The sequence below is a fragment of the Homarus americanus genome, unplaced genomic scaffold (assembly GCF_018991925.1).
Source record: "Homarus americanus isolate GMGI-L3 unplaced genomic scaffold, GMGI_Hamer_2.0 scaffold17820, whole genome shotgun sequence".
NCBI classification, from domain to species: domain Eukaryota; kingdom Metazoa; phylum Arthropoda; class Malacostraca; order Decapoda; family Nephropidae; genus Homarus; species Homarus americanus.
The window spans coordinates 205,682-230,301 of NW_024741913.1; the positions used below are offsets into that span (position 1 = coordinate 205,682).

The 24,620-nt window shown below is 42.7% G+C and overlaps 1 protein-coding gene across 1 annotated transcript in view; it reads right to left on the reverse strand.

Moving 5' to 3' along the window:
• LOC121876399 overlaps positions 1 to 24,620 on the reverse strand; it is a 190,536-nt gene that overhangs the window by 38,956 nt on the left and 126,960 nt on the right. Inside the window, exons 7-10 of the mRNA XM_042381476.1 lie at positions 8,098 to 8,242; positions 5,295 to 5,425; positions 4,703 to 4,862; positions 447 to 734 (exon numbers count right to left, since the gene is read on the reverse strand). Of these exons, the coding sequence (XP_042237410.1) occupies positions 447 to 734; positions 4,703 to 4,862; positions 5,295 to 5,425; positions 8,098 to 8,242 (724 nt within the window). The remainder of the gene's footprint in view (positions 1 to 446; positions 735 to 4,702; positions 4,863 to 5,294; positions 5,426 to 8,097; positions 8,243 to 24,620) is intronic.

Consider the following 24,620-nt stretch of genomic DNA (forward strand, 5'->3'; position numbering starts at 1 on the left):
CGACACGACCAACCACGACACGACCAACCTACGACCAGCCTGACGACCAACCGGCGACCAGCAAGACGTTGGCGGCGATAGCGGCCGACCAGCCGGCGATAGCCACGACGACCAACCGGCGACCAACCACGACACGACCAACCACGACAGGTATCTATAATCCCTTAGTGATGGTAAAACATGGCTTAATCACAAAGCTTTACAGGCAGGTAGAAGGCGATAAACAAGCACCCTAATTAACCCCACGAACTTACCTGCGCTAGGTGGTATATTGTGACCCACTTATATTAGAAACTCAAATTAGATACTTAAGTCTCTGAAGAATATTGACACCTGGTTATTCATTAAGGTCATCCAATCATCCACTTAAGGATATCCAATCATTCACTTAAGTACATCCAATAATCCACACACACACACACACAGGTATTTGGTTATAAGCTCACCTGCCACTTTGATGGAGAACCCGCACGCGAGGGGCTGTCTACCCATCTCGTTGACAGCCCAGCACGACAGCAACCTATCCTCGTATGTCTCGATAGGGAACACCGTCAGCTGGGTGGAGACTCGTTCAGTAGGCTCGGTGACTTGCTGGGTCTTGATGACGTCACTGCTGCTATTCCACTGCCAATGGACGGCTTTGACCGGCGGGTGTGACGTCACGGTGCACGTCACGTTGATTGGCTTGTCGTAGATGAAGTATGTGGTTGGTGACGTCAGACATTCAGGTTTATCTGTAGGGAAATGAGGAATGGATTTTTATTTCATTTATTTTTTTATTCATATTTCATTTAGTTTTAAGAAAGTTACAACAGGAATTTGTAAAAGGTTGGGAATGATGATTAAAATAGACTTTAAAATAAATTAGTCAAAGGATGGAATAAATTTTAAACTTTTAAGAGAGAGAGAGAGAGAGAGAGAGAGAGAGAGAGAGAGAGAGAGAGAGAGAGACAGATTACAACAACATGAGTGACAGACAGACACAGACACAGACAGACAGATAAATATACAATCGACGAGCCAAAATAACTAGGACTTTGGGCTAAAGTAAAAACACACACACACACACACACACACACACACATGGTCATCATCCACACACACACACACACACACACACACACACACACACACACACACACACACACACACACACCATTTACCTGACCCCAACTCACCTCTTCTACCTCCTGGGACCTCACACCACCTCACCCTCCTGCTTACCTTCTGACCTCACCTCCCACTCCCTCCTCCTGGCTCTCCACTCCCGCTGTCCCTCCCCACCCCCCTTCCTTGGCCTCTTGACCTCCCCAATAGGCCGCGTGACAAGGCCCTCTTCCCGGCCTGTACCAGCGGCAGGACCTGATAGTCACGGGGTAATAAGTCGGCCAATAAATCACAGTATAAGACATTGTGGAGTGGTGATATGAGGTGGTGGCATACATACATACATACATACATACATACATACATACATACATACATACATACATACATACATACATACATACATACATACATACATACATACATACATACATACATACATACATACATACATACATACATACATACATACATACACATACATACATACATACATACATACATACATACATACATACATACATACATACATACATACATACATACATACATACATACATACATACATACATACATACATACATCTCACAATCACAAACAAAGTTACAGAAGAAGAATATAAGACACTGACATATGTGGACATTATGGCGTCCTTGACTATATTTAAAAAGTAAGACGGACATATTATATTAGACAAGATTATAGACGTGAGTGTAATAGAACGATGTTATTTTACGTCTTGGTATAATTGAAGTGGAATAGTCACTGTTTGGTATTTCAGAAAGTTGGGAATTTTTCATAATTTTCACGCCCTGCTTAGGTCAGGTTAGGTCACGTTAGGTTAGGTTAGGTTAGGTTAGGTTAGGTTAGGTTAGGGTTCCTAGTTTCTGTCGCCTAGAAAAAGCAGTAGTGTTGGGTCCTGTCTCTTACACTTTTCAGGCAAAATCAAGCAACACCAGTGGGATTACATAACAACCATTACCATCACCACCATCACATACACACCACTACCACCATCACCACCCTCACAAACACCACTACCACCATCACCACCCTCACAAACACCACTACCACCCACTACCACAATTACCACACTAGTCTCACTCTATGGCAGCAAAACACTAAAGACACAGACTAAGTGTAGTAGTGAAGTAATGTATACGTGAAACAAGGTGTGAAATATGCAGAATACATACACACACACACACACACACACACACACACACACACACACACACACACACACACACACACACACACACACACACACACACACACACACACACACACACACACACACACACACACACACACACACACACAGTTCGTAACAAATTACTCTACTTGAATAACGAACTACTGTACACATAACTAGAATGATTACGACATTATAACTAATTCTGGTAATCTTTCAAGGAGTAGAACGTAAAGTGTCCCCCATGATGAGACAATTACTGAGTAGTTTGAACACCAATGGTGAGTAATGTTGATTCTATCATGACCTTGAGTACGATAACTTAACCCCTTGAATACAACAACCTAACCCTTTGAGTACGACAACCTAACCCTTTGAGTACAACCTTACCCTTTGAATACGACAACCTAACCCTTTGAGTACGACAACTAAGCAACTTTAGCAGGTACAACCCTAACCCTTCAAAATACGACAACCTAACCCTTTGAGTACAACTAACCCTTGAATACGACAACCCCAACCCTTTGGTGCGACAACCTAACCCTTTGAGTACGACAACCTAACCCTTTGAGTACAACCTTACCCTTTGAATACGACAACCTAACCCCTTGAATACGACAACCCAACCCTTTGAGTACGACAACCTAACCTAACCTAACCAAACCCTTTGAATACAACAACCTAACCCTTTGAATACAACAACCTAACCCTTTGAGTACGACAAACCTAACCCTTTGAGTACGACAACCTAACCCTTTGAGTACGACAAACCTAACCCTTTGAATACGACAACCTAACCCTTTGAGTACGACAACCTAACCCTTTGAATACAACCTAACCCCTTGAGTACGACAACCTCTTGAAGAATAGCCAAGAGGGGGTCGTAGTTACGTCCCTTTCCTTACGTCCCCCAAACTTCCCCAAGCCCCCTCCTCCCCCACCCCAACCCCCCTTTCCCTACCCCCACCCATGCCCCCCGCCGTGCCATAACAAAGTCCCAGGGATAATAACACTCCCTAATACAGACACAAATTGCTAATAGCTCCTGTACTGGTGCCTGAAGGTCCTGTTCTCATTCATACTGTACGTTCCATTGAGATCCTTCTCTTGGTAGGTGAGTTAGCGAGTTTTATGTCTCCACGGACGCATGGAGACACGGACGCATGGAACTTACAGACACCCATGGAACACAGACGCATGGAACACGGACGCATGGACGGTTGGGTTGTAAAATAAAGGACAACATTACTAGAAGTACGTCGCAAGTAAAGAGCAATAAAAAAAAAAAAATAAAACCATAAAACAGTAAGAAAAACAAGAAAAATGGAAAAAAAAACTCAATAAAACAAGAAAAGCCACAACAAAACAACACGAAAACTAAGAAAAGGGATACAAATGCAAGTAAACACCAATAAAACAAAAACATTAATAATAAGACAAAAAAAACACAACGAAACACAAAGAAAATTATGAAAAACTTAAAAAAAACAATAATTCAACAAAAACACAAAAAAACACAAGAAAATGAAGAAAACCTATAAAAAAAATCAATAACAACAATACGCCAACAAAAACACTCGCCGAAATAAGAAAAAAAAATAGTCGTCACATTGGTACTTCTCCTGAGAGCCGACACGACCGACCAAACCCCTCGCGAGACCCGACCATCCGACTAAACGACCGATCGACCACCATTTTTTGCAAGACCGAACCGTGAGGGATTCCACCACTATACACGACGACGACCCAACAGTCTATATCAGTTTCCGATGGCTGGGAAGACGATGGCTGACTGGAGAGACGATGGCTTGCTGGGGAGACGATAGCTAGGGAGACGATAGGAAATTTTCTCTTGAAGGCAGACGTGTATATGAGGTGTTTGATGGAGGAGGAAGGTTGGGTAGAGGGAAGGGGGTGGGGGAGGGAGAGGAAGTGGGGTGAGAGAAGGGGAAGGGGGTGGAGAAGGAGGAAGAGAAGAAAGAACAGAGAGAAGAGGAGGAGGAGGAGGAGTGAAAGTAATCTTTCTTCTTGGACGGGCGAGGGAGAAAGGAATGAGGGCGTATGTGTGTGTGTTGGGGAAGAGGGTCTTGTGTGTCCTGAGGTGATGTGATGTGTGTGTGTGTGTGTGTGTGTGTGTGTGTGAGATAGGTGTGTGTGTAGTCTTGAGGTAGGGGGGAGGGTGTGTGTGTGTGTGTCCGATATCACCAGCAGATAGAAAGCAAGAAATCTATGAACACACACACACACACACACACACACACACACACACACACACACACACACACACACACACACACACACACACTCTTATCCCGGCATTAAGGTAGTTGGTACACTTACACCTGGCACTAAGAGACCGGTTACACTTACACCTGATACTATAAGAGCCGGTACACTTACACCTTATCCTGAGATGGACGGGAGCACTAATGACGGTGGCCAGAGGGTTAGAGGCTGAACACTTGTATTGCCCCGCCCTCATCCTGCTAACCTTCTGCAGCACCAGCGAGTCCCCGGAGAGAATCACCCCGGAGGTCATGTTCTGTACCTGTACCGTGCCCTGGGGGGAAGAGGAGGTCCGAGTTAGTTTTTTGGGGGGTCAATTAAGACTTGTTCTGTACCTGTATCGTGTCCTGGGGGATAACTTAGAGGGGAGTTAATTGTATAAGGTCAATCAATCAAAGTTCTGTATACCTAATCTAACCTAACCTACACTGGGTTCTAAAGGGTAGATTAGGTCAGGTCAAAGATACTGTATGAGGTTAGGTTATGAGGGTCAATTAAGGTCATGTTCCATAATGTATCTTGTGTAAGGTCATGTATTTTACCTGAATCCTGGGCAGATAGATAAGGTAAGGGTCAGGTCAGTGAAGGTCAGGCCCCTTAGCACCTCTATACCTAACCAAACCTAACCTAACCACAACCAAACCTAACCACAACCAAACCTAACCACAACCAAACCTAACCACAACCTAACCTAACCATAACATACCTCATGGTACCAGGTGATGGCGGAGGCTGGGGGGTTGGCGTCGACGGTACAGGTGAAGTATACATCAGCTCCTTCCTTCAGTAGCTGAGGGTTGATTGATCGTCCCAGAGACACCGATACCGAAGGAGGATCTGTGGCAACGAGACAACACAAGTGGGATTTCGAACGGGGACACTCGAGTTGAGAATACGAGCGACAGATACCGGAGAGCCAACAGGTAATCCATACAATACACCTGTTTTTCTGTCCCTTACTGCTGTCTAATGTTATACACGGCATCTATACACACTTGATTCTATACACACTTGATTCTATACACACTTGATTCTATACACACTTGATTCTATACACACTTGATTCTATACACACTTGATTCTATACACACTTGATTCTATACACACTTGATTCTATACACACTTGATTCTATACACACTTGATTCTATACACACTTGATTCTATACACACTTGATTCTATACACACTTGATTCTATACACACTTGATTCTATACACACTTGATTCTATACACACTTGATTCTATACACAATTTTGATTCTATACAATACTTGATTCTTATGCCACACTTGATTCTATATCAATTTGATTCTTACACACATTCTGATTCCCTATATACTAATTCTTGGATCTTTATGGGCTAACACTCTTTGATTCTTATACACAATTCTGATTCTATACACACTTGGATTCTATATACACACTTGATCTATAAACACTTGAATCTATACACACTTGAATTCCATACACACTTGATTCATACACACTTGATTCTATACATACTTGATTCTATACACACTTGATTCTATACACACTCCTGATTCTATACACACTTGAATCTATACACATTTTATTCATAAATGATCACTGAATCTATATACAAGTTCAACCTATAAACAGTAACCATACATATATATTGAGTTTATGCACGCATTCAACTCCAACACACACTTAACTCCAACACACACTAACTCCAAAGACATTTAACTCCAACACACGCTTAACTCCAACACACACTTAACTCCAACACACACTTAACTCCAACACACGCTTAACTCCAACACACGCTTAACTCCAACACACGCTTAACTCCAACACACACTTAACTCCAACACACACTTAACTCCAACACACACTTAACTCCAACACACACTTAACTCCAACACACACTTAACTCCAACACACACGACCTCAAAGAACGATGGGTCTTCCCGCTAGCCACTTTTTTCCACTAGTCGTCCGCCATATTGAAAAGAACCCCCGTCTCTCCCTCTTCCCTTCCTCTCTCCCTCTTCCCTTCCTCTCCCCCTCTTCGCTTCCTCTCCATCTCTTCCCCTCCTCTCCGTCTTCCTGAGTTTCGGAAGACAGGGTCGAGTGTGTGACTAATTAGGTGGAGCTATGACTCGAGGGTTGGCTATGACTCAATGGTTGGCTATGACTTGAGCGTTGACTAATCCTTGAGGGCTGGCTAAGACTCAAGTGTGTTTTCTGAATACGCCCTCACGAAAATTTGGGCACAGGTGACGTTGGGACAGTGTTAATCCTCAGAGTTAATTTAAGATGAGATTCTCAGTGAGTCTTACGTCATAATGTTATTTTTATCGTAGCTGTATAAAACATGTAAAAAATAAAATCCACTTCAAACTTTAACTCAATTTTAGATTAGAAAATGACGTCATAACTACATAATGACCCCTTTTTTCCCCTTTAACTGTTGAGGGCTTATGACACGTATTTACACCGAGTTAAGTTAAAGCTACGACTTACACACAGACACCAAAACAAGAATTGATTTTTACCTTAAGACTTTACCTACAAGACTTTAAGAAGCAATCACTGTACCGTAACTTCAGTCTTTAGTTAAGGAATATACAATAACTTAACCTACAATCCTTTAAGAATTCATCACTGTATCGTAACTTAAGTCCATTACTGTATCGTAACTTAAGTCCATCACTTTATCGTAAAACCTCCAATACAAGGGTGAGAAATCTTTTTTTTTTTAACCCTGAGTGTGTCTGGAGAATCTCACTGTCTGATCAACTTCTGACAGCCTCTAGGAGACACTTAATAACTCAGGGCGTCCAGAAATGTTCGAAACTGTTGAGCAGCTTAAGTTAGACGCTTCACAAATACACTTTAACCCGGGCTTAATGATCACTGTATGTTGTGAGCTGGGCAGACAGGTGGTGTGGGTGTAGTGTGGGTGTGGGTGTAGGTAGTAGGTGTGTGTGTGTGTGTGTGTGTGTGTAGGGGTGTTTGTGTGTGTGTGTGTGTGTAGGGTGTGTGTGTGTGTGTGTGGGTGTAGTGTGTGTGTGTGTGTGTGGGGTGTAGTGTGTGTGTGTGTGTGTGTGTGTGTGTGGGGTGTAGGGGTGTGTGTGTGTGTGTGTGTGTGTGTGTGTGTGTGTAGTGTGTGTGTGTGTATGTGTGTGTGTGTGGGTGTAGTGTGTGTGTGTAGGTGTAGTGGTGTTTGTATACTGTGAGAAGGTGTAACAGGTGTATTTATGTGTAATTGTAGTGTGAGCAGGTGTAGGTGTATTGTGAACAGGTGAAGAAGCGTAAGTGTAGTAAAACCAGGTGTAGAAACGTAGGAGTGGTAGGTGTAGTCAGATAAGTAGAGAGTATAGTGTTCAGGTGTACATGCAGGTGTAGTGAGGTGGTAGGTGTAGACAGGTAGAGAGTATAGTGTTCAGGTGTACATGCAGGTGTAGTGAGGTGGTAGGTGTAGACAGGTAGAGAGTATAGTGTTCAGGTGTACATGCAGGTGTAGGTAAGGTGTAATATACATACAGTGGACGGTGAGGAAGGTGGTGTTAGCGATGGCAGACCCTTGCACCTCGGGGTTCTCTGCTGTACAGGTCACCAAGCCGTTGTCATCGTCACGACTCACATTCACCAACAGGGTCGAGACAGTCACCAGGCCCTCCTCCTCGTCCTGGGGGAGCCTATTAAAAGAAGATTCACCATCCTTCGTCAAGTAAATATTATTATATATCACCATACTAAACTGGTATTGTTACATTATTGCTACTATCACCACCATCATCACCACCATCATCACCACCATCACCCTCACACCACCTGGGGAGATAATGAAGTAGATAAAACACCTAATTATTCATAAAGGAACCTCTGTAATTTCATTAATGGTTCTCAAGGTGGAAATAATGCTTGTTTATCACCCTTCAATAACACCTTTTATCACCTCATATAAAAGATTAACACTTTCTCAGATGGTGGTTCATTATTACCAACTTGGGGAGGATTCCTTGTTTTATTTAACCCATTATTTCTTTCACCCATCTCTCCCTCTAAGATTGACTTGGTAATACTGATGGGGTGTTGTTGTTGTGGTTGCTGTTATTGTTGTTATTGTTATTGTTGTTGTTATCAGTTCTATATACCTGTAATAATTACGTACCATCTCCCAACATTTTACCTGTCCCTTTTCCTAAAATTGATTACATGGACACCTGACTGAGTACTAAAATACCTGAGTACTTAAACACCTGAGTACCCGAACACCTGAGTACCTGAAGGCAAGTCACTCGTAATCACAATACTGAACACTGTCGCAAACAAATCACTTCTGTACATCATTAAAATGGGATTCAGGTACTGAGAGAGAGAGAGAGAGAGAGAGAGAGAGAGAGAGAGAGAAAATTACTCTCGACTTGATCAACTCGTCTCCCCCCGCCCAACATGGCTGCTTCTAACCTCGCTTGGCTCACTTAATACACGTCAAGGTCCGCTCTCCTCCCTCATCATAAAACACCCTCTTCGCTCTCTACCATGACATGGGGGCAGGGAAGAGGAAGGTTGAGGGAGAGGGAGGAGAGGGGAGGGGGCAGGGAAGAGGAAGGTTGAGGGAGAGGGAGAGGAGAGGGGAGGGGAGGGGAGTGGGTACATGCTCGTCCACCTAACCCCATTAAAGCGTTTATTTTTTTATATAATGAGGACATAAGTAGCTGATTTTTTTTATATACATTTATATAATCAATTTACCTCCAAAAGAAACTTCATTTTATATATAACATGATATCAGGTCGCTGCTCCCTATAACCTCATATGATACTTCACTTACAGACGGTCATTCTATATAACATGGGGTCATCTCTCGTTTAACTCGTATATCAGAACACCTATAACAAGATCTTCATTATTATATACCATGATATAGGGTCGTCTCTCCCATAACTCCATATATATGAGTTAACGTATAGAAGAAGACGTTCGTTATGCTGTATATTATAGCATTAGACGTTTGTGTCCCTCTGACGTTCATTGTCAACACAGAGACAAACGTTACAGTCACATCTTAGACACAGAAGCGAAATCTCTCTATTATAGCAACACAAAGCAAGACGTAAATTTCCTGCTTTTGTTTACCCTTTCACGATTCAGAAGAGAGAGAGAGAGAGAGAGAGAGAGAGAGAGAGAGAGAGAGAGAGAGAGAGAGAGAGAGAGAGATCCCCCCACAACCACACACACTACCTACAAGATCCCACCGGCTGCCACCAATTCTTTTTACGGTAGCAACCAAAAACTCCCTCTCTTACCCTCCTTCCTCTCTCCTCCCCCCTCACTCCCAACCCTCCCTCCCCAGAGCGTTCAGAGGCCCGACAGGACTTAGTTTTCTCGTATTCAAAGGTCATGATGCGCTTAAAGTCTGGTTCAGGTCTCCGAGGGGTGTCTGTTTCCTGTTTACGAGACGAGACCCCAGTTACTGTGTACGTCCGGCGGCTGCTGGAGGATACGCCCATCCACCCGAGTCTTGTTTACACACCAGAGACCTTGTTTTACAGATCTGAGTCTTTGTTTATATACACAATATGTTGTTTACACACACACCTATATCTTTTCTACACACCTGAGTTTGTTTACATATCACCATCATCACTTCCCCATCACCATTAGCCTGCCAACACTGCTTCAGACACTATTCTTATGATGAAGATTTTGTGTTTTTTTTTTTTAGCTATTTTTGTTTTTCTATTAGTTTCATCATTCATTGTCTTTTATCACACCAGCAGCAAGGAATCAGGTGATCATTGTATCCCAAGCACTACTGACCATTTTAATTAATTAGGTGTTAGTTTATCATATATCCGACCACTATGAGAGAGAGAGAGAGATGGTTAGTTATCACGTAACCTATACCACCACAAATTCACAACCTTTTCCATGGTAACACATCACACACATCACAACCCCTCTTACACCCTCACATCACCCCCACATCCCCTCTCATTCTCCAATAAACCATCACATCTTCTTCCAAACCCTCATAACCCCTCCCACACACCATCCCCTACACCCCCGGCCCCTCACACCCCCACCCATACCCTCCCACACACCATCCCCTACACCCCCGGCCCCTCACACCCCAACCCACACCCTCCCACACACCATCCCCACCCCGGCCCCCACACCCCCACCCACACCCTCCCACACACCATCCCCTACACCCCCGGCCCCTCACACCCCCACCCATACCCTCCCACACACCATCACAACAAAAGGCGCCACCTCGGCCACACACACAGAGGGCAGGAGTCATAAACAATTAGGTTCATCGACCACAACACTCCCGAGACGACCCCCTCAGGATGACACGTCCCCTGGATGACACGCTGATGCAACACCTCTCCTCCGTCAAGCCCACGTCAATAATAGGTAACAAATAACACCCTTCATTATTCACGCCCACGGCAACCTCTATAGCTAACACCTCTCCTCCGCTACGCCCACGTCAATAATAGGTAACAAATAACACCCTCCATTATTCACGCCCAAGGCAACCTCTATAGCTAAACCCTCCTTATCCTTACACCCACGCAACACACCCACGCAACACACCCACACACAAGCTGACTGAGGTACAATGTGTTCTCTCCCTCAATTGCTTTATGTATTGACAGTAAGCCGACGAGAGGGGCCATGGCCATCACGCTGTCTCTCACATCAAAGTATAAAATCACCCTCATTTGATATTCGAACCATGGCCCAATCTTCTGCCAGTTCAGTATGCTAACCACTCTGCCACTAATGGTAATATATAACTCTTTACAGCAGCTTCGTGAAGATTTTTTCCCTCCTCCTCCCCCGTCCTTTCATCACCTTGTCATAATTAATCAATTTGAATGTGATTTACATAAGTAAGAGTAGATGATGTTTATTTTTAGTACTCTCTCTCTCTCTCTCTCTCTCTCTCTCTCTCTCTCTCTCTCTCTCTCTCTCTCTCTCTCTCTCACCTTGCAGGGGAATTCTCACATCTGGTTTACATAAACATCTGTTCATTGTTCACAAACATTTTTGCGTAAAGGCCAAGGGACTGTCGACCTCTCTGACAGCTAGCATAAGGACGACACTACTGTTTCATCATTACCGGGATGGTATTCTAATATTTCCTCCGTCCAGGTTGTATTAAAAGATTCTGTTTACGTTTTAGGTCGCGGAACTAGCTATTCTTACCCTCGTTTTAGGTCGCGGAACTAGCTATTCTTACCTCGTTTTAGGTCGCGGGAAGCCAATACTCTCCCCTTAGATCACGTTAATAAATTCTTCTCTCTCTCTTTACGTCGTGAGAAGTTAAGGTTACCCCTCCTGCCTTCCCCTCCCCTTAGGTCAGATTCTAACCTCACTTCACATTGTGTACCTAAAAGATTATACACCTTAAGTCGAGATTCTATTATGACTTCACCTGTCCTCACCTGTCTTCACCTGCCCTCACCTGTACAGTTTATCTTGACCCTCTTCTCTCACCTTACAACTGCTCTCTTACCTGAATAAAGATCCTACCATACCCTCACCTAACCCTCATCAAATATTCTATTCTCCCCTCACTTAAATGAAGCTTCTGCCCTCCCTTCTCTCCTCACTTCACCTCACCTCACTTCGCCAGAATAAAGCTCTACGCCTCAGGGCTCAAGAGGCAGTGAACGCCCCCAGCGATCATCACTACCACCGACCAACGAGCTAACTTTCCTTCTCCTTTACTCCTTTCCCATTTTTTGTGACATCGTAGGGGACACACACACACACACACACACCTTTCCCTACCTACACTGGACTGAGGTCAGGAGGTCAAAGTGAAATGCCAGAAGGATCATACTGATAAGAGGTTAAAGTGAAAGGTCAGAAGGGTCACACCGATAAGAGGTCACCATACTAGTAGGTCAAAACTGGAAGGTCAGAAGGGGTCAAAGGAATCATATTGATGGGAGGTCAGGTCACAGAAGGGAATGATAAGGAGTTGTATTCAGGTCAGCAACAACATCAAACACCAGGTGAACAACCCTATAGTTCAGAATAAAGAAGATATAGGTGAGGACACTATTACGCGGGAGGAGGAGGAAGGAGGGGGGGATAGGGAGGGGGCAGAAGGAAGGAAGGGGAATAGGGAAGGGGCAGGAGGGAGGGGGTAGGGGGGTGTAACCAATACCACTGTACACAAGTATAAAACTTTCATTCCTCAAACACTTCACTCGGACACATATACACACACCTATATTGACATAATATAAATAACATACAAGACTACAATTACCCACAATATCCTTGAGTACACATTTATTTTTTCAAGCGAGTCAACAGGCCACAAGGTATAATTTTACGGTATATATCGAAAAAACTCACTAAAAGGATATAATTTGCTGTTCACACACTCGGTATACGATGGAATGATGATGATGAGAGGTAGTTTCTTCGACAGAACTAACAAATTGTTATATGAGGACTTCTGAAAGGTTCCTAAGTTGAATCTGTTTTGGTATAATATATGAATCCGGATTTTGAAACGTTCGTAAGTTGAATCCGGATTGTCTATGGTTTATAAGATGAAGATTTTTAAATCGATTTGGTGATCATTAATAAAATAGTCAAGAAAAATACAATAAATCAAAAAAATCAAATTAAACAAGAAAAAAAAAAAAAAAATATCAATAAAAATAATAAAGTACAGTTCAGTATATAGAACTAATTAACATACAGAATAACTCGACAACAAAACACAAACAAATACTAAAATGAAGTAACAGAACAAGTAAATCAACAACAACAACAACAACAACAACAACTCATTCTTCCACCAAAACACTTGCCCTTTAATATATCAACAAACTTGTACTGTATCCACTTAAAAACAAAAACAAATGAACAATTAATTTCATAGTACAACTCCTAGAACTAAATCGGTCAACACACAACAAAATTCACCATAACTTTAAACAATAAAATAAATATACTTACTCACAAAACACAATTACAAAAATGTTTTAAAATTCAATATATGTAACTTGGTCTCCCTCAGTCCCCCCTCCCTCGAAAAATATTCGCAGGGAACAATCACAAATATGTAAAAACTATTAAATTGGGCCGGTTAACAATTAAATATTATGAACGGTGAAAAAGGTTACACAAAATAATAAAATTGGCTAAAGGGTATTTTTGTATGTATTTAGTTGTTGTTTTATTGTTTTTTTGATAAATTTCCTGTTTTTTTTGTTAGGGGGCCGGGGGGTAACTATTGTAGAAGTGTGTTATGTGAAGTGTTGTTTGTTTACTAGAGGATTCTGTTATTGTAGATATTTTACAATGGGTTTAAAAGATCTATACAAATATTGCAAATAACATACATACATACATACATACATACATACATACATACATACATACACAGTCAGTCGTATACCCACACGCACTCGTAACAAGTTTACAAAATATGATCTACATATACAACACACACACACACACACACACACACACACACACACACACACACACACACACACACACACACACAATATAAAACACTAAGGTTGGAATCCATTGTTTACAAAACTCATTTGAACTCTTAATCCCAGACTGATTGTTGTATAGAGGGGGGTGGTCTGCTCCTTCCCTAATCACCACCCAATCCACTCATGACAGTAGTGCAGGGGACGTAATACCTCCTCCAATCACTACACTTCACCCCAATCTGTGTGTGCAGGTTAAATCACGCTACGTCACTACCTATCACCTAATCATGATGTACAGGTCAAACCACCACTACCACTTCAATCACCCCCACACTCAATCACCCCACCCCACCCACTCAATCACCCCCACCCCACCCCACTCAATCACCCCACCTCAATCACCCCCACCCCACTCAATCACCCCACCCCACCCCACTCACCCCACCCCACTCAATCACCCCACCCCACCCCACTCAATCACCCCACCTCATCGATCCATCCAACTCCCCAACCATGATTAACACATCCATCACCTGAGTCAAACCACAACAATTACCAACAACAACAAAATTACATTACTCGTAAAACAACCAAATGAAATGTCGTGTAATAAAAAAAAAAAATAATTTACGTAACACAGGAAAAAAAGTTTACGTCCTGTCAGTGTATAAAAAAAGTGTTGAAAAATACTGTAAAATGAAATATATTACGGTAGTGAATAAAAATAAAACGGAGGAAAATATATATCGTGAATGAAATAAATTATGGAAGTGACAATAAAATATAATAATAAATAGGAAATGGAATAAATTTAGAGTGATAAAACTATAACAAATAAAAATGTATGAGAATAAAGTGAATAAATTATGATATGTTGGTGAAAAATATACAATAAAATATAATTTCTACTTATGAAAAAAAGACTGTATTTGTGTGTGTGTAAAATCAGTGTGTCAGTCAACGAGTCAGTCAGCCAGTCAATTACACATCTACTCAGTCAGTCAAAGAACCCAGTCAATATCTCAGTCACTCTACAAACATATTAACACACCTAATAAATACAGTTACATAACAAAAACTAATAAACAAACCCAAAACAAAAGAACATCAAGAAACAAAACAATTCATCTATACAAACATTAAAATCTAATCAAGTAATCAATTAAAATAAACAAATAAACAAATAAAACTGATATATTCTTCATCAAACAATAAAGTGTTTTGGTTAATAAAAAAATTAAACATATTTGCTTAAATTCTTGAAACAACAGTTGAATTCAGTTGAAATGTTCAGTGGTAGACGAAATATGTGGAAATAAATATATATATATATATACAGTGTACCGGTATACACTGTACTGTACGTATGTCAGTGTGAAGCGTTGGTGCTTTTGTTGCATTTATTTATTTGGATAATAATAATAATAATAATAATAATAATAATAATAATAATAATAATAATGTAATAATAATAATAATAATAATAATAATAATAATAATAATAATAATAATAATAATAATAATAATAATAATAATTGTGGTTGAATGTGGGTGGGCCAAGTCCGTAGACTTGCTAGTGAATAATAATAATAATAATAATAACAACTTACATCACCACTCAACCCTGTCATTGTTGTTGTTATTATTATTGTTATTATTATATTAACAGTTTCAACTACTTGTACTGAAATAGCTGGACGATAAATAGAATAAATAACGACTCTCTCTCTCTCTCTCTCTTCTCATGATAGTTTTTGACGACCTTCACTCTGTTCCACTTTAGTCCGTCTCCGTCCCATATTTTCTCATGAACTTAGATATTCTCCCTTTCTCTTCTCCCTTCTCTCCGTCTTTCTTCTCTCTTAATCCCTTATCCAGTATGCCTCTGCTCCCCATTCATTCTATCTCCTGTATAACGCCCCTTTTGCCTGTGCTCATAGGTTTTTGCCCAAGCTTGGTATTCAACGTAGTATCCCCTTAAACCAGTGATAGAAAACCTTGCACGTGCTTCTGACAACAGCCGCTTGTACCTCCCCCTCGCGGACCTAAGAGATAACTGGTCTTGGAGCCATGAACCGTCAGCTCACCCCTCCTCCCTATCCGACTTGCCTTCAATTGCCTGTTAGTCTTTTTTTTTTTTTTAAACATACGATCATGATAATGTTTTAGCTTTATGCCCGCGTGAGAGTTTAAGCAACACGAGAGAAAATTTGCATTGTTTTACATAAATAAATAAAAGCTAATTATCATCACTGCATAGTTGAATGTTTTAGGGAAAAATAATTGTCTCATTAAATGTTTAAGAATAAAACATTTGAATTGATGTTGAATGTTTAGTATTAGAGAAGAACGTTACCTGATTAATGTTTAGTAGAAGTAAAATATTAAATGTTGTATGTTTTAGGGAAAGACTTGAAAACGATTAATAAAATAGATTTGTAATTGCTGGAGAGTGTGTGTGTGTGTGTGTGTGTGTGTGTGTGTGTGTGTGTGTGTGTGTGTGAGTGTGTGTCTGTGTGTGTGTGTGTGTGTTGTTTGAGTAAAGGAGAATGTATTTGGGCTTATATAAATTGCTTTTCCTAGGCTTGATTGAAGTGACTGGCCTGGTATTGTTGTGTAAAATATTCCACGTGTGTGTGTGTGTGTGTGTGTGTGTGTGTGTTTTGTGGTTTTTTGGTTTGAAAGAGACAGACAGACAGACAGACAGACAGACAGACAGACAGACAAACAGACAGACAGGTAGGTTAGGTTAGGTTATGTTAACAGAAAATACCAAGAAAATAACACCCCGAAAACTTACAGCACTAATATCAATAAAAAAAACCCGACCAATAACAAACATCCGTGTATCAACCATGACTTCTCATTGGTGGATATCTCTACCCGAGAAAAATTAGAAAACAAAAGTCATAACACAAATGATCATAAAACCCACCAATAAGAAAACAACCCTGGTATAATCTCTAACTTCTCATTGGTCAATTTTATTACCATTCATCTCTTATAGTTGTGTCGTGATTGATGGTGCCATTCCTGACCCAACTACCTTCAACCGGGGTAAAGACATTGTGGGGAATTAAGAGGCTGTTATTTCTCCCCAAATTGGCTGTCCATTGTTGACACTGGAGTGGCACTTGAGGTTTATGACTCCATGATGGTCTTATTTACAGATGATCTTGCGGGTGTCGCCCTCCTTACTGCCTCAACCACTCGGATTCACAAGAGGTCGTACGTTTAATTTTTTCCCTTATCTTTTACCTTATTTTTTGCCTTATCTTTTATCTCATTTTTTGCTTTATTTTTATCTTATTTTCCCTTATCTTTTACCTTATTTTTTGCCTTATCTTTTATTTTATATTTTACATTATATTTATCTTCGCTTTTACCTTAACATTTACCTTAACTTGCCAATCAGAGAAAGGACCTAACCTAACCTAAACCTCCCTTAACTAAATAATAACTTAACAACATCTAACTAACTTGAGCTACGAAATCTAAAATGGCGTCAAAATTGGGTTAATACTCTAAAGATAAACAGATAAGAATTGTCTTATTTTTTATCTTAAGTTACGATTTTCTGAGACTCGAGAAACACCCACACGAGAATTTCTGGAGGTGCTGGTAATGACGATGTAAGGATGATACACGATACCATCTTCTCTGTGGGCGGCAGGGTGGGTGGGTGGGCGGCAGGGTGGGTGGGTGGGCGGCAGGGTGGTTGGGTGGGTGAAGATTTGGGTGGTTGGAGGTGAAGAGGTGGGTGGTTGGGTGTAAGAGCAGGATATCCCACAAAGCCGGATACCCCCCAAACCCGCATACCTCCAAAGCCGGATACTCCCTAAAGCCGGATAACCCAACTCACGTTAACTTTTAAATAGCTCCTTCACTAACTTGAGAGTACCGTCGTGTTACATCGGTCGTGAGTTAACAAGAGCGATATAATACTCAATAATAATTCACGACTGAGATGAGTTATTGAAGAGTATGTATAATATTATTCATGATTTATGTATAAGTTTTATTCATATAAATGTGACGCACGGATATTTCCCTCCTCCATTCACCTAGAGAGAGAGAGAGAGAGAGAGAGAGAGAGAGATATTCCTCAGCTGCTGTTATGGTGTCGTCAACTGTCGCTTTGTCGTTCCCTACTGTCGTTCCCTACTGTCGTTCCCTGTTCACCCACACAGCTGCAAGAGTAATCTATCAGACGCCCGGATGTTTATGTCTTTCACAGCTTCCATTACTGCAGGAGTTACAGCAGCCAACAGCAGGACCAATGATAACAGCAACAGGAAGCAACAGCAGGACCAATAATAACATCAACAGAAACAATAACAACTCTACGTACCAAGAACAGGAAATGGAAGCCAAAACAACAGCTGTACCAGAATCAACAACTCCGACAGCTTACCAGAAGGAGGAGGAGCAGCAGAAGCCCCAACAGCTGTATTAGCAGGGGTGGCCTCAACATCTGGTGCAGCCATGCAAGCGGCGGCAGCTGCACGAGCAAGAGGAGCATATTGCCTCATATATTGAACGTGATGTTTAGCGGCACCACCGGCAGGCTGTGCTTCCTCCCCTTTTTGTGATGATGGACAGCGGGAGGTGTGGGAGGCCATGTAAGAGGCCAGGATCAACAGCAGGAGGTGTGGGAGGCCATGTAGGAAGTCAGAACCAGCAACAGGAGGTCAGGACCAACCACAGGAGGTCGTGACGGAGGCCAAAACCAATAACAGGAGGCATGGGAGGCCATGTGTGATGTCAGACCAACAGCAAGAGGCCATGTGTGACGTTTAACCCAGTAGGAGGCGGTGCAGGAGGCGGTGCAGGAGCTACAGAAGGAGGAGGTGACAGAGAGGGAAGGGGGGGGAGGGACCAGGAACCAGCCATCCCTCCGTCCCCCCTCCCTCACCTCTTCTCCCAAGGCAACACTTTGTGCGAAAGTGCTTTATGGCGGGGCGAGACCCTACTCTATCGTGGCAGGCTTGACTGATCTCTGAGGAGGAGGAGGAGGAGGAGGATATGGGGAAAGTGGAAGAGGTGGAGCGATAGTAGGAGGAACAATGGGGAGGAGACGAAGAAAAAAGAAAGGAAAAGAAAGAGAAAGGACAATTAAGAGGAGGAGGAGGAGGAGGAAGTAGATGAAAAAGAGAAGAAGCAGTAGTAGAAGGAAGAAGAACAGGAAAAAGGATCAAAAACTATTTATATACGAGAAACAAAACAACAACAAGGCATCAAGAACACGTAGAGCAGAAAACACACCACCACCATCAATGCCCCTGTGCTCCACCGAAGATGCCTCCCACCTCAATGTTAAACAGATCTGAAATATTCGTTACGCTGCATCAGAAGACAATACGAGTGCCTATCTTTCCCGAGGAGGAGGAGGAGGAAGAAGAGGAGGAAGAGGAGGAAGAGGAAGTGCAGGATGAAGAGGAGGAGGAGGAGGAGGAGGAAGAGGAGGGGGAAGAGGAAGAAGAAAGAAGAAAGACTAATGATAACAGGTAAGGTTCAGGTATACATATTAATTACAGTTGTTAAAGCAGACGGCATCACACCTGGACACAAACCTTCTACTTTAATACTCAGGTGTTAAGCTCACCTTCCTCAGTTCACCTCTCACTCTCTCTTTCTGTCTCTCTCTGCCTCTCTCTCTCTCTCTCTCTCAGTGTCTCTACCTCCCTCTCCTTGTTTCTCACTGTCTCCCCTTCGTCTTTTTCTCTCTCATTCTCTCTCCTTACTCCCTCTCCCTCTCTCTCCTTCCCTCTCCCTGTCTCTCTCAACAACCAATTCCCTGTCTCTCAATCTCTCCTTCCCCATCCCTCCTTCTGCTTCTCCCTGCTTCCCTCTCTCCCTCACCCTCCTGCCCTCACCCTCTCTCCCTCACCCCCCTTATAGCTATCCCCAAGAAGGTAAACACGAGACGCCTGTATGAGTCTGTGTAATTATATAATATTACACAAAAGGCTCACGAGATCCTTTAGTCCATCTAGGAGGCTACGAGGCTCACTAAAAGGAGGGCTGACCGTAGTAACAATCCCGCCATAACAAAAACAACTAAAAACAACTGGTGTGGTTTTTATGTTATTGTTATTGTTATTGTTAATGTTGTTATTATTGTTATTATTGTTATTATTACTGTTGTTGTTCAGTTTGTTTGTGTATTATTCTGTTTATATAAAATGTTCCAATATTAATCTTTTTTCTATAGATCGTCTACGTATATGAATACCTAGATTAAACACCGCCCGCCAAGACTAACATTCATACACCTCTTTGTCTAGTAAATAAAACAAACTGACAATCATACACCACATACACCTATCTCATGTATATAAACAAACCCAAAAAATACACACTAACACTCATACACGGACCGGAACACGAATACAACACTTAGCCTGATGACGAATACAGACTGACATGCATACATCAACTCTTTTATCAACGTCGACGGGAAAATTTTCACACTACCTCTTCAACCTCCTCGCTATTACCGTGAAATATCCACCCCCCACCCACCCCCACCCATGTCCCTACCCGCCCACCCACCCCCACCCATGCCCCCCGCCCACCCCCCCCCACCCATGTATCCCCCCCCCAACCCTGATTTACATGGGGGCAACGCCAGAGAAAAAAAAAAAAATAGAAAAAAAAGTTATTCCCCGTCGCTCCAATACACGGTAAAACCTCAGGACAGACAGAGAGACAGACAGACAGAGGGACAGACACATCGAATACGGATTTACGGCTCTGGGGAGAAGGGAACCTGGATTCTCAAAAACGGGGGGAGGGGAGGGGAGGGGAGGGGACGGTGTGGGGAAGGGGGAAGGAGGGGACAGGGAGGAGAGGAGGGGTTATTACTCAGTGTTAGGTCACTTTCTTTATCTCGCCCTCTCTTTCTGTCACTCACTTTCTGTCTCTCTCTCTCTCTCTCCGTCTTTTTTTGCCTCTCACTCTCCTCCTGTCATTCCCTGTTCGTGCCACTACCTCTCACTCTCTCTCCCTCATTCTCTTCTTCAATCCTGTTTTTATAATGATGATGATGATGATGATGATATTGATAATGATGATAATGATTGTGGTGGCGATGCTGATGATGGTGGTAGTAGGGGTAATGGTAGTGATGAGTGATGGTAGTAGTAGCAATAGTAGTAGTAGTAGTAGTAGTAGTCAGGAGCCTCGCCGCGATAACTAGCCACACATAACGAGTCACTTCAAGGTTTATGGTCAGAAAAATATTTCGCTCAAAGGCTTAATTAGACTAACACCTCCACCTAATTGACATAATGAAGGAGTCAATCACACACGACCACCTACCGGATTACGACTTGTACGACCCAGATTACCGGATTACGACTTGTACGACCCAGATTACCGGATTACGACTTGTACGACCCAGATTACGACTTGTACGACCCAGATTACCGGATTACGACTTGTACGACCCAGATTACCGGATTACGACTTGTACGACCCAGATTACCGGATTACGACTTGTACGACCCAGATTACGACTTAAATACGACTCGGACTACCGGATTACAACTTGTACGACTCAGATTACAGGACTACTTGTACGACCCGGATTACCGGATTACGACTTGTAGGACCCAGACTACCGGATACCGTCTGAGTACGATGTCGATCTCCTGAATACAGTGAGTTAGTACAATGAGTACTAGGTCTTAACCCCTTTGAGTACAATGATGTCATCCCCTGAGTACGAGATCTGAACTCTTTCAACACGATAGAGTTATCCCTTAAGGCAGGAGGTGGGTGGTGTACACGTCTACTTAGAGTACACACACACACACACACACACACACACACACACACACACAAGTTTGGTTCAATTACATCTAACATTTCGAGAAGTTAACAAGAGAACGTGAAAACTTAACATAGGTAATAGTAGAGGAGCAGACAGGCTGACATCTCACCTCCTGCCCCCACCTACACACTCTCCCCCACCTACACCTCCCTCCCATCAAGACAAGTGGCTGGCGTATCCCTGTATAGTTAGGTTAGGTTAGGGTAGAGTAGGTTAGGTTAAGTGTAGGCTCATTACAACACGTCCATCAATACACTATGAACTCTGGATAAGGTGTGACCTTTATACTTGGCATTTAATGTTTTATTTGACGTTACCAAGTTTTTCCGGTGATGAAACATTTACGGCAGTTCCACCAGACGGCGTCAACACCACACAACTTTTTACCAACTCTTAAACAACACATTAATAACATCACACTCAGGGGGTCTTCTTCACAATAGACCATGACAAGTGGAGGTGAAATTATAAGAGTTGTACACACACACACACACACACACACACACACACACACACACACACACACACACACACACACACACACACACACACACACACACACAACAAAACTAATTAAGTGATAATTTACATTTCAAAATTAACTAAACTAGAATGGAGGAATATATTTAAAGGCTGAAGTCCCCAAAGAGACACTAAAAATCCTCAAAACAAAAACAAACAAACAAACAAACAAACACCCAGAATAAACATGAACACAGACACTGGTGGAACGTGGTCACCAACCCTCAGATAATACCTTCACAGCTACACTAACTAACCAGGAAAGATAAAAAAAAAAAAAATACTCCCGGAATTCCTAATAAGAGTCCTTGATTAAGCTACACATTCCTTCTGTGCTCAAGTATTGCCACAAACTTATTAATTACTAAGGATAATTGAATCCCTCGGGAACACTGTAGTCTCCACGTATAATTATTTCCATTGGGGTATGTGTCAGGTTCCAATACGATCTTGACCTCTGACCTTTGGATTATAATAAAGGGTAAGGTGAGAATATGGTCAATGGTGTATTCATCAGTTCGGTAATTAAATATTTAATGGTAGACATACAGACAGACAGACAGACAGACAGACAGACCAGTACTCTTACCATTGATTTTTTATTAACCTTTTGTGTATAGGGGACCTCTTGTGCTGAATAAAATATGCTTAACGCACTTCTCTTAACGCACTTCTTTTAACGCACTTCTATTAACGCACTTCTATTAACGCACTTCTATTAACGCACTTCTCTTAACGCACTTCTCTTAACGCACTTCTCTTAACGCACTTCTATTAACACACTTCTCTTAACACGCTTCACTTAACGCACTTCTCTTAACACGCTTCACCTAACACTCTTTTAACTGTACAGGAGAATCAAATAGGAGACAGGAGTTTGCCACCATTACTTAAACCTTTACACAAGCCGAGTGTATATGGCGACACACACACACACACACTCTCACACACACTCACACACACACACACACACACACAGAAACAAAACTAACAAGACCGTGTGTGTCCCTGGCTCGTGTTCCCTACGTCTACTGGCTGTATAGTTTTCCATTGGATTTTCCGGCATGTAGGAGGATGGTGGTGGGGTGGGGTGGGGTGGGGTGGGGTGGGGTGACGCAGCCGGGGGTGTCCTGGATAAAGAATTTGGGACTACCACGGAGCTCCTCGTCGCTGGGAGGTGAGACTATAACGGCAATACTCACCTCTCAACTTTGTCACCACCGCACTCAACACACTCATATAGAGTCACCACCGCACTCAACACACTCATATACTGTCACCACCGCACTCAACGCACTCATATACTCTCACCACCGCACTCAACACACTCATATACTCTCACTACCGCACTCAACGCACTCATATACTGTCACCACCGCACTCAACACACTCATATACTGTCACCACCGCACTCAACACACTCCACCAACATCGACGCCATCTATTGTTGCAGGAGAGAGAGAGAGAGAGAGAGAGAGAGAGAGAGAGAGAGAGAGAGAGAGAGAGAGAGAGAGAGAGTCTTTTGGTCTACTCTGAGGTCTAAATTCTACTATCACCACCAATTCTCTTGTTGTTTCCTCTTAAATATCACAAAGTTTTCCTCTGCATATTCTCAAGAAAGTTTCCCGACCACAAACTGTCTATTTTCCGTCCACCAAGTTCCCCCATTTTAGACCTATTGTAAATCTCTTCCCTAAAAACTAAACGATTTTTTCCCTATTTATGTCAAACTTCCCATTCTCTAACCTCCTCTTCCACCCACCTCCCCTTCCACCCACCTCCCCTTCCACCCACCTCCCCTTCCACTCACCTCCCCTCCCTCCCACCACCTCCCTTCCACTCACCTCCCCTTCCACCCCACCTCCCTTCCACCCTCCCTTCCACCCACCTCTCCCCTTCCACCCACCTCCCCTTCCACCCCCCCCCCCAACCTCCATCCCCTTCAACTCCACTACCATCAGCCCTTACAACAGGTGTGGGAGGCCTTGCAATGGGCGGAGTTGCAGTGCCATTGGTAAAGTTGCATCGCTTTGTACCCGGGCCAGAGTTGCTAATCTCGGTGTACAGAGGTGAGGATTTCCCTTTGCGCTTGAGAGACGAGAGCTGTTAGGAGGAGAGGTAGATGAAGAGGGAGAGGAGGAAGGGAAAAACGAGGAGGAGGAGGGTGGTGGAGAGGTAGTGGGGGAGAGGAGGATGGTGGAGGTGGTGGAGGA